The sequence below is a fragment of the Phyllostomus hastatus genome, unplaced genomic scaffold, assembly GCF_019186645.2.
Source record: "Phyllostomus hastatus isolate PE091 unplaced genomic scaffold, TTU_PhHast_1.1 phas_scaffold_1066, whole genome shotgun sequence".
NCBI lineage: Eukaryota > Metazoa > Chordata > Mammalia > Chiroptera > Phyllostomidae > Phyllostomus > Phyllostomus hastatus.
Genome location: NW_025334004.1, coordinates 27,052,542 through 27,065,436, shown reverse-complemented (window position 1 = coordinate 27,065,436; position 12,895 = coordinate 27,052,542). Strand labels below are relative to the sequence as shown.

The 12,895-nt window shown below is 49.5% G+C and overlaps 1 protein-coding gene across 2 annotated transcripts in view; it reads right to left on the bottom strand.

Moving 5' to 3' along the window:
* GRK5 (G protein-coupled receptor kinase 5) overlaps positions 1 to 7,771 on the bottom strand; it is a 186,836-nt gene extending 179,065 nt beyond the window's left edge. For both annotated transcript variants that reach the window (XM_045854447.1, XM_045854448.1), the window contains exon 1: positions 7,500 to 7,771. In XM_045854447.1, the coding sequence (XP_045710403.1) occupies positions 7,500 to 7,551 (52 nt within the window). In that variant the 5' untranslated portion in view covers positions 7,552 to 7,771. The remainder of the gene's footprint in view (positions 1 to 7,499) is intronic.
* Positions 7,772 to 12,895: the final 5,124 nt, after the last annotated feature.

Sequence of the window (12,895 nt, the reverse complement as noted above, 5' to 3'; positions counted from 1 at the left end):
AAACACCTGCTGGGAGGGTTCGCCCATCAGTCAGTCAGAACCTACCAGGAATGATACTTCTTCCCACTGCTCTCAAACTGGCCCTTAGCTGAAAGCAAGGCCTGGAAGGAAAATTATATTCCCACCTGGCCCCTTTCTCCAGGAAATCCGACAGAGACCACCTTCCTCTTACACGGCTGCAATCGCAAGGGGGTTCACATTTGGAAACTACACCACCCCGAGACAGGGGTTTGGTTTGGGGCTTACAACGTCACAAGGGAGAGGAAAGACTTATTTTTGAACACTTAAAGAAAGGACTTTGGAGGGCGCTCCGCAGAAGCCCACAATTCCAGTGACCTTGGACAAGTAACTCTCTTTCGTCTCAGTTTCCCCATCTGCTAACGCAGGGATACCTCTACCTTAGGAAGTGGAGGACAGATGGGGAGACTGGCTGAGAAGGTGTGGGGTGTCAAGGCACCAGCGGGCCTGTGGGCCCCTGCTTCCCCATGGCACAGGAGTGCTCTTCTCTGTGTATCTCAGTTGCTTCTGCTTTCTGCAGAGACCCCCAAAGTTGTCCTTTGGGCTTCATTTACTTGCGGCCTTCAAAAAATATATATATTGCTAATCCACAGATTACAAATTCCTAGACACAAGGCAGGCCCTACGGAAATTAGACTAATTTGTTACTGACTTCTGTCAGAAAGATGTTACCAGTTGCCTCTTTGGCACAATTTCAAATAGAGTCCCTGCCTCAGACCCCACAGAAACAGCAACTAGCTGTTTCATTGTTTCAAATGCTAATGTTGTTTTCTAAGAGGACTCTAAATGAGCTGTGTTAAAATGTTGCAAATCTCACAGGAAACAGTTTTTAAAGTACGTACAAGAACAGTGTGTTTTTGACATCTTCCTTGTGATCTTATTTCAGTCTGTCCTGTTCAAAAATGCAACCCCTTATAATTGTTTTACCTATTTTCACCCTCATGGGAGCGCCTTTTTGAAGTCCATGGAAAGAGGTCATTATTTTCCATTTTTCTGTATATTTACTATACACACAACTTAAATTTTTTGCTTAATGCAACGATACAGAACATCCTCATACCAGGAGTTTCAAGAAGGAACATGGGGCTCTGTATGTATATCTGTAACATGTGCTTAATTTGAATCAGGAAAGCCAGTTGCTCAATCTAGGCAAATTTCCCAGCAAGATATGAAAAAAAAGAAAAGGAAATAAGGGTGGCTCACTACCACCACCAATATCTACTATTGTCCCTGAGCTGAACTACTCTCTGGAGCCAGTCCTACTCCCTGACCCCCCATGGCCCAAGTCCTTGCTGTCTCCCCCTCCCACCGCCCCCCCCCCCAACATTTACCTCACTCTGTCTCCTTAACCTTCCCCCAATTATCATGTCAGAAGTTATGGGGTTGCCACACTCATTTAATTCGATGTGCAGAGCTCCAGAGCAGCTCTGTCCAAACGAACTTTCTGCAGTGCTGAGAACGTTCTATATCTGGACCATCCAACACGGTAGCCACTGGCCTCATGGGACTACTGAGCCCTTGAAATGTGGTTCCAGTGCTTAAGGAACTGAATTTGCAATTCTAATTAACTTCCATGTACATGGCCACATGCAGCTACAAGCTACCGTGCTGGACAGATGGCACGCCTTTAGGAAAAGTAAAGGCCTTTAACCTTTCCAGGACACTGCCAGTAACTGGCTACGTCAGAGGACATGCCCAAACCCATCCCAACAAAAAGCCAGAGAGAAAGGTGGCCTCCGCCACCTTGACTCCAGCAGCCTGGCCCCCCCACCCCATCCAGGATGCTCCCCCCAAAAAGCACCGAAGCTCTGCCCAGCAGGTGCCGCTGCAAGCCAGCCTCCTCTCGGATCTTGTCATTCCAACCAAAGGCTCTTCTTGCCATTGTTTTTCACAGTTCCCACTTGTCGGACATGACTGTTGTAAACACACAATGTCTTGGACGATTAGCAGTTGTCTTCCAGATTTGGGCCTATCCCTCAGGCATGACCCTTGGATTATCCTTAAATCCTATGTGGGTCCTGCAGGTTGCTGCCCAAGTTCTCGGTGTGGCGGAGTCACTGCTGTGGACCCAGATGAGCAGGTCAGACCACAGCCAGCTTCAGCTCTTCGGGGGGCAAACCTGGTGTTCCTCATACCAGATTTCCCCGTTGAAAGCCTGAGCATACAATGATGCCCAGCTCCATCTCTTCCCCCACCTCCAGCTGCCTGTTCCCGAGGCCGACATCCAAAATGTCACCTCCCACGGGGTCCTTCGACCATCAGTGTTGGATGTATGAATGGTTTTACCCTTGCAAGAATCTCAGAAGATTTCCGTTGTTACGGAAAACCGTAACAACGGTTTTCTCAAAATGAGAAACTGAGGGGGCATGGGGACACGGGCTCTAGTTAGGAAGTAGCTGCTTTCTCTTTAAAAGGTAGCATGATTTAGCAAAATGGAGTTCTTTCCCCCCCCCCGCCCCGTGTTTAGATAGTACTGAATGGAACAATATGTTTTCACCCTAAAAAGATAAAATTTAAACAAGCTTGATTTACTGATTAAAATCTCTTCCATATTTATGATGTTCTTAACTAAAACATTTCACTGAAATATAGCAGGGTGTGTTTTAAAGCAGAAGTCACTCCTATTATTTAAGCCCATATAATCCACGCTAATCATTTAAACACCACCTCTTAGAACCCTCATCTCCACTGTCCTGTTCTGACGTCAGGTGTGGGGCTCAGGGCAGTAGGACGGAAGAAATCCCTAGTTTCCTTTTCTACGTGCGACCTATTTGTACTCACTTTCTATTCTTTTCATCTCTGAGCTGCGTGAGCTATGGCGGCGATATTTTCTGTAACCACAGGACTTTTTTACTTCAAAAATGCCTAGATATTATAATACTTTACCTTAAGCCACAAATGTACTGGCAACAAATGTTCACTTTAAATACTGCCTGCAGCCCTGGATGGTTTCCTGAGGACACTGGAAGTCCCCGGGTACGGAGTGTTGAACAGCCCCTTGGTAAAGGTGAATGTGGTCATATGTTGAACCCTTTCCTGAAATTCACTTGGACGTTACGAAAGTATACAGCCTAGGCCCCAAAGGTACCATTTAGCAAGCCACGACAATAGTGACAGCTTCTGAAGACATCATTTAAACAAGAATTAGTTTGGGCACTGCAAGAATCTAGCTTGTTTGGAGTTAAAAATCTGACAAGGAGCAGCTAAGCTCTTGAAAGATGAGAGTCTTGTGGGCATTTAACTGATGCTTGTAAAAACAGGCAGCTAGATTCATTAAAATCATTGCTTGAAATCTTTCTGTAAGAGAGCAAGGCCTTCTGAAAACACTGCTTTTGGTTTCTCTGCCTCCGACTTGTCAGTACTGAAAAGAAACTTAGAACAAATGCAAGGCCGTTGCATTTAATGGCATCACACTTCACAGGACAGGCAGTCCTTACCCACCTTGAGCTGCCTATGCCAGGAGGAAAGCCGTTATTGGGCTGTGTTCGTCATCATGAACTTGGGGTGTGAGGGGAAGGGAGGGGGGAGGCCTGGGCTTTCAGCCCTGCTGTGGAATGCTAATTCTGTCCAAGTAAGGCCTGCCCCTCACCGGCAAGAGGCTAGATGTGGGCTCCCTCTCTCCTCCAGCCCTCCCCAGCCTCTGCCAGCCTCCAGCTTCACCTCTGCCCCACCTCTGCCCGGGCCCTCACTCTGAATCACCAGGAAGAGCCAAGCCCACAAGTCATCCAGTTATCAGAGGAAATGGTTCTCGCATATTCTGGTTTTCAGCAATCGTGATCAATGGCAAAGTCATTATGTTTCCCACAGCTCCCGTCCCTGTACTCCGTGTCTGCCAGAATCACGCTCGGGAAGCCGGGATCGATGTTCCCTCGGTCATCTCTATTGATCAGATGTGACTGCTGCGGGCCTGTGGGGAAAGGGAAGGTGGGCCCCTGCAAAATTTCTTTCTACCTCTGGTCCCTCAAGAGTAAGGCCACAGGTCTGAAATATGAGAAAAACACGAAAACTTCCACTGCGACAACAGCAGAAGAAATACACCAAAGGCACTCTGCACAGGCTCTCTCACTACTATCATCTCAACACTGGCCGGCTTGCCAGTTTCCAGAGACTCTGAAATGTGAATACGCAGGGAGATAGAGCTGGTCTGAGCTTAATCACTTAGCTCATCTCTACAAACCGGCGTGAATTCAGTCCCAGCTTCCTTCTTCTTTCCTTCTTTCCTTCTTTCCTTCCTTCCTTCCTTCCTTCCTTCCTTCCTTCCTTCCTTTCACCACTTTTTAGGAGAGTAATCTAAAGTTCCTAAGAGTGACCAAATTGATGTTTTCTCATGAGACCAAGATAAACAAACAGGATACATTTGGGTGGTTTAAAATTTTCTTATTTCAAAACAACTGTCACAAAGGTGCAATTTGCTTGCTACGTTTTCTAATTACTAACAATGAATCATTTTTACACTAATATACTTATGGATTTTTCTTTTTTATCGCTATATTCATGTTTTCCACTTTGTACATGTTTTATTATGGTAAGAATCTAAATTTACAATGAATTTAAAAGTCATCTGTCTTTCAGAATGCATAATAAAAACAAAAGATAAGCCCCAAAATTATCCACCAACATGGATACAACTACAAATTCCTTTACAGCATTTGCAAAGTGTGTCTGTCTTTCTTCAAGGTCTGTTTCCTAATTGTTTGGAATAAATGTGACTTTTACTTGAAAGCATCATTTCAGATTGTGTACAATATATTTTGTTAAGTGCTCTAAATTAAATTTCACATTCACCAACTATATTTCTCATCTGTAACCATTCACAAGAATCTTCAAGTAAGAAGTGTTTTTAAATATTCCAAACAACACAGGTTTTTTTTTAAGATACTATAAATACATCAGATATTTCACTAAACTCATTAGGACTTTCATTCCTGGATAACACAGTTATTTGCAGAATTGGTTAATTTAAAACAATGACTTCAAATATATGAGAACTGAGAAGAAAAAAATAAATTGCTTTTATTTCTATAAGCGTCCATACTAATTAGAACATGTGCTCAAATTTTTAATAAAGATGCGGCAAGAAGAGAATGAGAGCACTTAAAATCATGGGTTCTACTTACACAAAAAAAAGAGGAAGAAGGGGAGAGATGCAAATTTAAAAATGAAGTTTCTATGTGAGTGGTTAATTTTTCTCATGCATGTGTCAGTCTCTCCATTTCCCTCCAGGCAAGACACTTTCCATTTCAAAGGCATCATCAAGAGCTACTTTCTCACCAGGAGATGACCGCCAAACTCTCAAAGAGAAATGGAAAAGGTTCTAAAAGGACAAGGAAGTGTAAGGCACGTTATTGAGTGCTTTTAATCATTGTAATGGCGTCATTCCACACAAACCTCCTGCCTGCAGTCTCTTCCTTCCCTAAGGTTCTGATTTGTTGTTGTTGTCGTTGTTGTTGTTGTTGTTAACCCAAAAAAATCAGGCGATGAATTCATTTCGGTGAAAAAAAAAATTCTAGGGAGACCAATTTGAGGGAGAAAATTGGTAACACTTTGCCCACTCCAAGCAAAACACTTTGAAAGAAGCAACCACTTGCGAAGGAAAGGAGAAAGCGTGCCCCAGGCAGAGGACCGTGGGGAGCAGCAAACCGCGGGAGCAGAATTCCCCGGACAACTAGAGAAACCCGGGAAATTCACACAACCTCCAGCACCGTCCTATCCAGTGATTTCCCAAGAATTAATTGCAGAACGGAGGGAGGGAGACAAACTTTCCCAGCCCCGGGCCTTGAGATGTACGACCAAATCCCAGCACTAGGTGGCGACTGCAAAGGCTGAGAGCGGGGGCGCGAAGGGGAGCTGACCGGCTGTCCCCCAAGCCCACCCCCACCCCCCCCCCGGCTTCTCCCCCTTCAGGACGAACTGCCCAGCACAGAGGAGAGCCCGCTGGCCCCCACCTTTGCCCCTCACGCTGTAATTTCGAGTAGGCAAAAAGAAAAAAAATCAGGCCTTAGAACCTGAAGTTGCCAAGTAGCAGCCTCTCCTCCAAATCTGAGCAATGGGGGGGGGGTGGATAGACCTGCATATTTTAAACTCTGCTGGGGTTTTCGAAGCAAACCTCCCAAGCAGCTGCTGCAGGCTGCTTTAGAGCGACAAGTGACGGCCCAATTACGACGTGAACGCCAGGCAGAATCGCTGGGCTGTGCATCACCCAACCCGCACAGCGTGTACAGAGCCACACGGTGATGGAACCGGCTGGATAAACAGAAGTCGTTTTATTGCTGGCCAAAAATTCTTCCTTCATTCATCCAAGTGGGTGAATGAAAACATTAAGAAGTAGGTATGGCATTTGCTCCCCGAGTATCCTTCTGAAGTCAAGACCTCGCTTAGGCTGACTTCTTACCTTGGGGGTCACATGAAGCCTCCTCCCATGAAAAGGAAAAGCCACTTCCCCGTTTAACAAAAAGGCTGCACGCCAGAGCTCGACTCTTGGCAAAAGAGATATTACATAAATTCCAGGTGTTCCTAAATATGTATGTTTACAGGCACACAATTATTTCAGGAACCATCTGAGTTTCTGGGCCACTTTCCCCCACCCCCACCCCCCATCTCTAGGAAGCTACAGAACGCGTGTTTATAGCTTTGACTTTAGGGTCTTATCCACTCCATTTAGACACTTCCTGCCAGCTACATGCAGGAAATGTACTGATTTGCACCCAAAACGCATTTAAGCACCAGCACACTTACCTTTCTTTTCTTAACTGAGCCAAAAATCAAACAATTCAGTGACCGCCCCCCAGCCCCCCTCCCGCAAAGGAAAGGAAAGGAAAGAAAACCACCTCTGAAATCCTGAATTATTTTCTAGGTGATTTGCACAGCCATCCTCTCGTTATTCTAGGAATAGGCTAATTCCTCAACATCTTACTTTGCCTTTAAAAGGCTTCCTTCCACACGACGGGATTTCCCTAAGAAACATTCCCAGCGGATGGTTTCCAGCAAGAGCCTGTATCAACTCAGCCTGCGCAAGCAAAGACTTGGCTTCTGCCAATTCCACCCCCCCCAACACACACACACACACACACACACACACACACACACACATTCACACTCATAGAAACATCCCGGGCAGACTCGAGAAGCTATGTTATCTGCATGTTTCATGTTTGCCCCCCTCTTCCTGAATGAATGCTTTTCCAACTGCCCTTTTCAACAGCTGCCGCGATGTCTGTAAGGTTAGAGCAGGAAATCGGGGGGTATTTGAGCATCCTACCCCCCGCGACCTCGATGTTTCTCCTTCTCTGCCCGAGTCCGGATTCCGTGAGCCCAAGGGCAGGAACCCTGAAGCGCTTGCAGAGTAGCTCTCAGAGGCGTCCTGCACGCGACCAACTCGCTGCGGGCATCCTGCACGCACACGCCCCAGCCCACACGCCGCCCGGCACCCGCACCCTGGCCCGCGGCGGACGAGCCGGGCTCGCAGCAGCCCTGCCTCTTACCTTCCCTGGCTTTCAGCAAGACCGTGTTGGCCACGATGTTTTCCAGCTCCATTGACAGTCGGCGCTCAGCGAGGGAGCCGGCCGGCGGGGCTGTCAGCGCCTAGGGGTGCTGCCGCTGCTGCTGCCGCTGCTCGGGCTAACGCCGCTGCTGCCGGAGCCGGGAGCCGGGAGCCGGGATCCCGCCTTTCCTACCGCATTATTCCTGCTCCTGTCCTTCAGAGTTTTCCCCCTCTGCACAGAGGAGCCGCCGCCGCCGCTTCTTCCTCCCTCTGTGTCCCCCCTCCCCCCTCCCTCAACAGTCTCCCCCCCACCCCCCACCCTCCGCGTTTCTCTGTCACTCCATTCTCCTCCCCTCCGGCTCCCTCGGATGCTTTAATGCCTCGGATGCTTCTGCCTCCCCTCCGTCCCTCCCGGGGGTGTGGTACTAGCAGGCTCGGGCGGCCGCACTGCGCAAGCGTCAGACCGGGCCGCGCCTACAGTCTCGGCGCTCGCGGCGCGCGGCCTGCTGGGACTTGTAGTCTTCCCTGCGTTCCGCGCTGGGGCTGGGGTGGTACGCGGCTGCGGGAGTCCCAGACCCGCCCCGGGACCCGCACTCAGCGTGAGGGCGGGCGCGGCGCTGCGAGGGTCGGTGGGGGGATCAAAGGCAGCCCCGCTGAGCCCGAGCCCTCAGTCCTGGAGCTCGCACTCGCACGCCCACACCCCGCGCTCCGGCTCGTACGCTTCCCGCCCTGCCGAGAGCCGAGGAAGCGAAGTCCACAGGCCACGGCGGTGGTGGGAGAAGCGTCGCGGCCCGGCAGGCGCCAGTGCGGCTCAGGCTTAACCTTGGGAGTGCTCGCTCTGGGAGGAAGGGCGGCCCGGCGGGACCGTGAGCCGCACCCCCTTCCTCTGGGCCGCGCCGGGCCCACGCGTGGACTACAGCCCAGAGGCAGCGAGGCGCGCCCGCGGGCCTCGCACCCGGCGGCCAGCAACTGCGCGCCGTCGCACACGCACACGGGCCCGTTCGCTGACAAAGGTGTACTTTGTTTCCTCCAAGGGCGCGAAGGGGTCTGCGACTCGGTGGCGACCCGCCACCGGCGGCCGCGTCTGTGGCCGCGCAGCCCGAGCGCCCCCCTGCGGTCGCGGGGTGGAGCGTCCGGCGGCGGGACTAAGCGAGCAGCCTTTCCCGGAGCTGCGGACGGCCCGCGCCCTCCCGAACCACCGGACTCTAGGGGTCCCTGCGTGGGAAGCGGTCCTTTTGGCTAATAAACTGCCTTCTAGCACGTGGAGTCCGCAAAGCAATGAATCGCATTACCACCAAACTCATTCACGCTAAAAACGCGGACGGGATCACCTGAGTAGGCAATGGGGAGTGTTCACGGGTAACATCGCCTAGCTGGTGGTGTAGGAAACGCGTTTTCAAACTCCAGGCTCATTTACACTGGGGCTCTGGAGCCTTTCCACTGTGTGCTCAGAACATCAGGCTCAGAACATTCGGCCTCGCTTCCTCTGAAGGCCCCACTCCTGGGAAATGGGCCCTCGATCACTCCGGGGGTCTGCGACGAGTGTCCTCTGGGCTGGGGGAGGGGCGGACGGGCCCCAAGAACAATGAGGCTTTTGCCTCCTCTGCATCCTGCGGGCCGGATATCCGTTCAGAAGCCGGCTGTGGGCCTTCTCTGTGCACAAGGAGGAAACCTTCTGTCCCCAGGGCTGCCAGGAAGTGACAGGGAGGTGCCCGGAGAAACTGAGAACAATTATTAGGCATTGGAGAATATAAAGAAATTAATAGACTTTCCAGGCCTTGGAAACCAGAATGGTTGCTGATTCTGACAACACAGGACTATTTGTTTCCTAATGGCCTACACCCACCAACACCGCCACTTCCTAGCGTCTGGATGTGGGTCAGTGGGTCTCCCTGAGCCTCCTTCGTCTCCTCTACAAAGTACGAGCAGTAACAGTTTACCTGTTAGAAGGCGGGGAGTTGAGCAGATAACTTCTTGGGCATCTTCCACTCCAGGAATTACTGTCCTAAGCGACCCAGGCTTGGCCTTGGCTACCTATGCACATGCTCAGAGAGAGAAACTTGTAGCCGAAAGGTCTCAGAGAGAGAAACCTAGGGCTGGCGGCATCTCAGAGCCACCAACTGCAATGACCACTTGCTGGCAGCCTAAGCTGATGCAGCCCTAAGTATTATTTTGGCTGGCATAAAAAAGAAAAGAAAAGAAACTAAACTGAATTTAAATGCCTTTTTAAAAAAGATTTCTAATGTATTTTTTTAGAAAGAGGGCAAGAGAGGGAGAAGGAGAGAAACATCGGTGTGGGCTGCTGCCTGGGACCCAGCCTGCCACCCAGGCACGTGCCCTGACCGGGATCCAACCTGCTGACCCTTCAGTTTCAGGGCGGGTGCCCAAGCCGGAGCCACACTAGCCAGGGCTAAATGTGAGTGCTTTCAGATGGCTTGTGCTCCATAGCAGCCTTCTCAAACTTTTATGTGCATACAGATCATTTAAGGATCTCGTTAAAATGTTGATTCCATTTCACTAGGTCTGAGATTGTTGTTTCTAACAAATTCCAAGGTTCTGTCAATCCTGCTGGTCAGTGCACCACATTTTGAGTAGCAAAGCTCTACAGCTAACCATAATCCCCACCACCCCCTAACGTATAATACCCAGCCCAGATCACCAGGGATTTTACCTATCTTACTTCTATAGGCACTTGACTTTGTAACGCTACCCACACAACCCCCTTTTACAGGTGTGAAACAGGCCAGGTGGAATAAATAGTTTCCGCGTGATCACTTAGCCAGCAAAAGCCTATCGGCTTCTCTCCCTGCCACATGGTAACACGTCCTGCCTACAAAATACATGGCTGTACTTCAAGTATTTGTGCCTCTATGAAGAAATTAGGACATTCCGATGCAAGAATGAAATAATAATGGCTAGATTTACTGGATACCAGCTGTAGCCCAGGTCCTGCACTAAGTGCCTCACGTGGATTACTTCACTGACCACAATATCTGGATAAAGTAGAAAAACATAGCCCCATTTTATAGATAAAGCCACCTCGTTAGGAGGAGTTTTTATAACTTGCTTAAGGTCACATATCTAATAATAAGTAAACGACCCAGGATTTGAACCTAGCGGTCTGACTCAGAGTCTATGCACTTCATTTCTGGCTAGCTCAGGCTGGCAGGCAGAACTTGGTTGCAATTGTTCCACTTGGCTGCCAGAGTGGCCTGAAGTTGTATTGTAAGAAGGCAAAGGAGACAGTTGGCTAAATGATTAAGTCAAAGGGGTTTGCCATCCCCTTCCATAATCCCACCATTACAGCTCCATTCCTTTCAATTAACTGCATCAACTACTCACAGTCCTCTTGAAAGATAGGGTTGATTCAAGGGAGAATCGCCCATTAAATATTAGTAAGTAAGTAAGGAACCTTGCTGGCTGACAGCAAGCATGGAAATCCGAATGGAGCACTGGGTGGGTTTGAAAGGGATGGGAATACGCCAAAGACAAATACAGACTCCCAGTCCACTCAGGGTCCGCTGAGCTGGGCAGGCAAAAGAGACAGGGAACCTCCTCATTCTGTCAGCTCCTGCACTGCATGGATGAAGCTGCTCCGTCAGAGTTCTTGTAAACAGAAATTGAGTATTCTGGGTAGTCACGAATCTCTCTCCACCCTAAAATATGGATTGCTTTGGCCTGCATAATCGAACTGGCTCTTTGAATAAATAGTGCCGGAGCTGGAGTTCTCCTGCGTGGCCTCGCCTCACAGCTTCCCAGTCGTGGGGAAACAGCTGGAGATAGTGCTCTCGTTCTCCCACGTCTTCTCTCGTCTCCAGTTTCCCGTTACATGCCAAGCACAGCAGGGAACACAAAGGTGATTTCCCAGAAGAGATCAGCACTAGGGAGGAAGGCAACTTGGGAGGCAACCCACCAAGCGAAAATGGAATAAGAGCCATGGTGGACACGTATACAAAGGGCTTGGAAACGGAGACAAAGGAGTGATTTCAGGCACCTGGGAAGATTCTAAGGCGGAGGCGTGAGAGTGAAAGTGGGATTGGAGTCATGAGGTTTCCAGTGGCGTTCCCTCCTGTCTGAGGAGTCCCTTCATCGATGGCCCCCAGTAGGTACCAAATTCAACATTAAAAATGTTACCATGCTGCAGAGCACCTATCATTCTTTAAAGTCAAGTTGCTTTAAACTTTTTTCTCATCCTAACCAATCATATTGGTGAAGTGACTGGTAATAGAAATACCACACTTTGGGGAAAACTGACCTCCAAGCAACACACTGGGAAAAAAAAAAAAAACTATTCCGAGCAATGGGTCTGAGCAGCCTGTGGTTCGAGATGAGCCAGCGGACCTTACCAAACCTGTTGGGAGGCTGTGCCCTGGTGTTGCTGGATGACTACGACCTGTGACATCTGAACACCCTCCTTGATAACGAGACTTTCTGGGCTCATCTGCTAGGTTTCTTTTTTTAATATTTTATTTATTTATTTTTAGAGAGAGGGAAAAGGGGGGGAGAAAGGGGAGAGACACATCAATATGAGAGAGAAACATCAACCAGTTGCCTCTCATACGTGCCCCAACCAGGGACTGGCCTGCAACCCAGACACGTGCCCTGACCAGGAGTTGAACCGGCAACCCTTCACTTGGCAGGACAATGCTCAGCCCACTGAGCCATGCCCGTCGGGGCTCTGCTGGGTTCTCACATGCAGGTTCAGAAAAGAGACTCCTGGTGAAACACACGTTTGCTGATGGGCCCAACCACGCGTGGTTTCTGTGCTTCTGGTCTTCCGTGAGAATACGAGGCCTCCTTCCCTGGTGCCGTGTCCAGTTAGGCGAGTCCCCACAGTAGACGTACTGGGGCACTGAGTTGTTTACAAGTTGTTGCCTCCATTATATTTAGAGGAGGTCTGTTGCCCGAGGTCAACTGCTAAGTGGGTGATAAGACTACTTACTTAGGTAAGTGTCCTACTCAAAGGCCTGAACACAGACAGTGCCTTACGTGTAGTGAGCATTTGGCGATATTTGCTGACTCAGAGCAAATACGGCATCACTCAACCCCACTTACATCTCTGGGATGCTGGTGATTCCGTATTGGTTAACGATCAAAATTCCCATATCCCCGCCAGATCAGAGAGGAAAAACGGAAAGTAGGGGAGGTTGGCTTCCCAGTGTCATAGGTCGACACCCTAGAAAGCCACGGGCGATCACTCGGTGCCCGGAACTCCCAGCTTTCCAGCTATGCCTCCGTCCCCACACGCAGCTGTCTCCCAAGACCAGCCCCGCAGTTAAATTGGTTTAGATGGAGGACAAATGTTCAGATTGGTAAGAAAATCACACAGCAAAAGTACAAAAATTAATTCAGAGTGCGAAGAGGAAAAATTAGTTCTTTTCACATTATCTTCTTAAA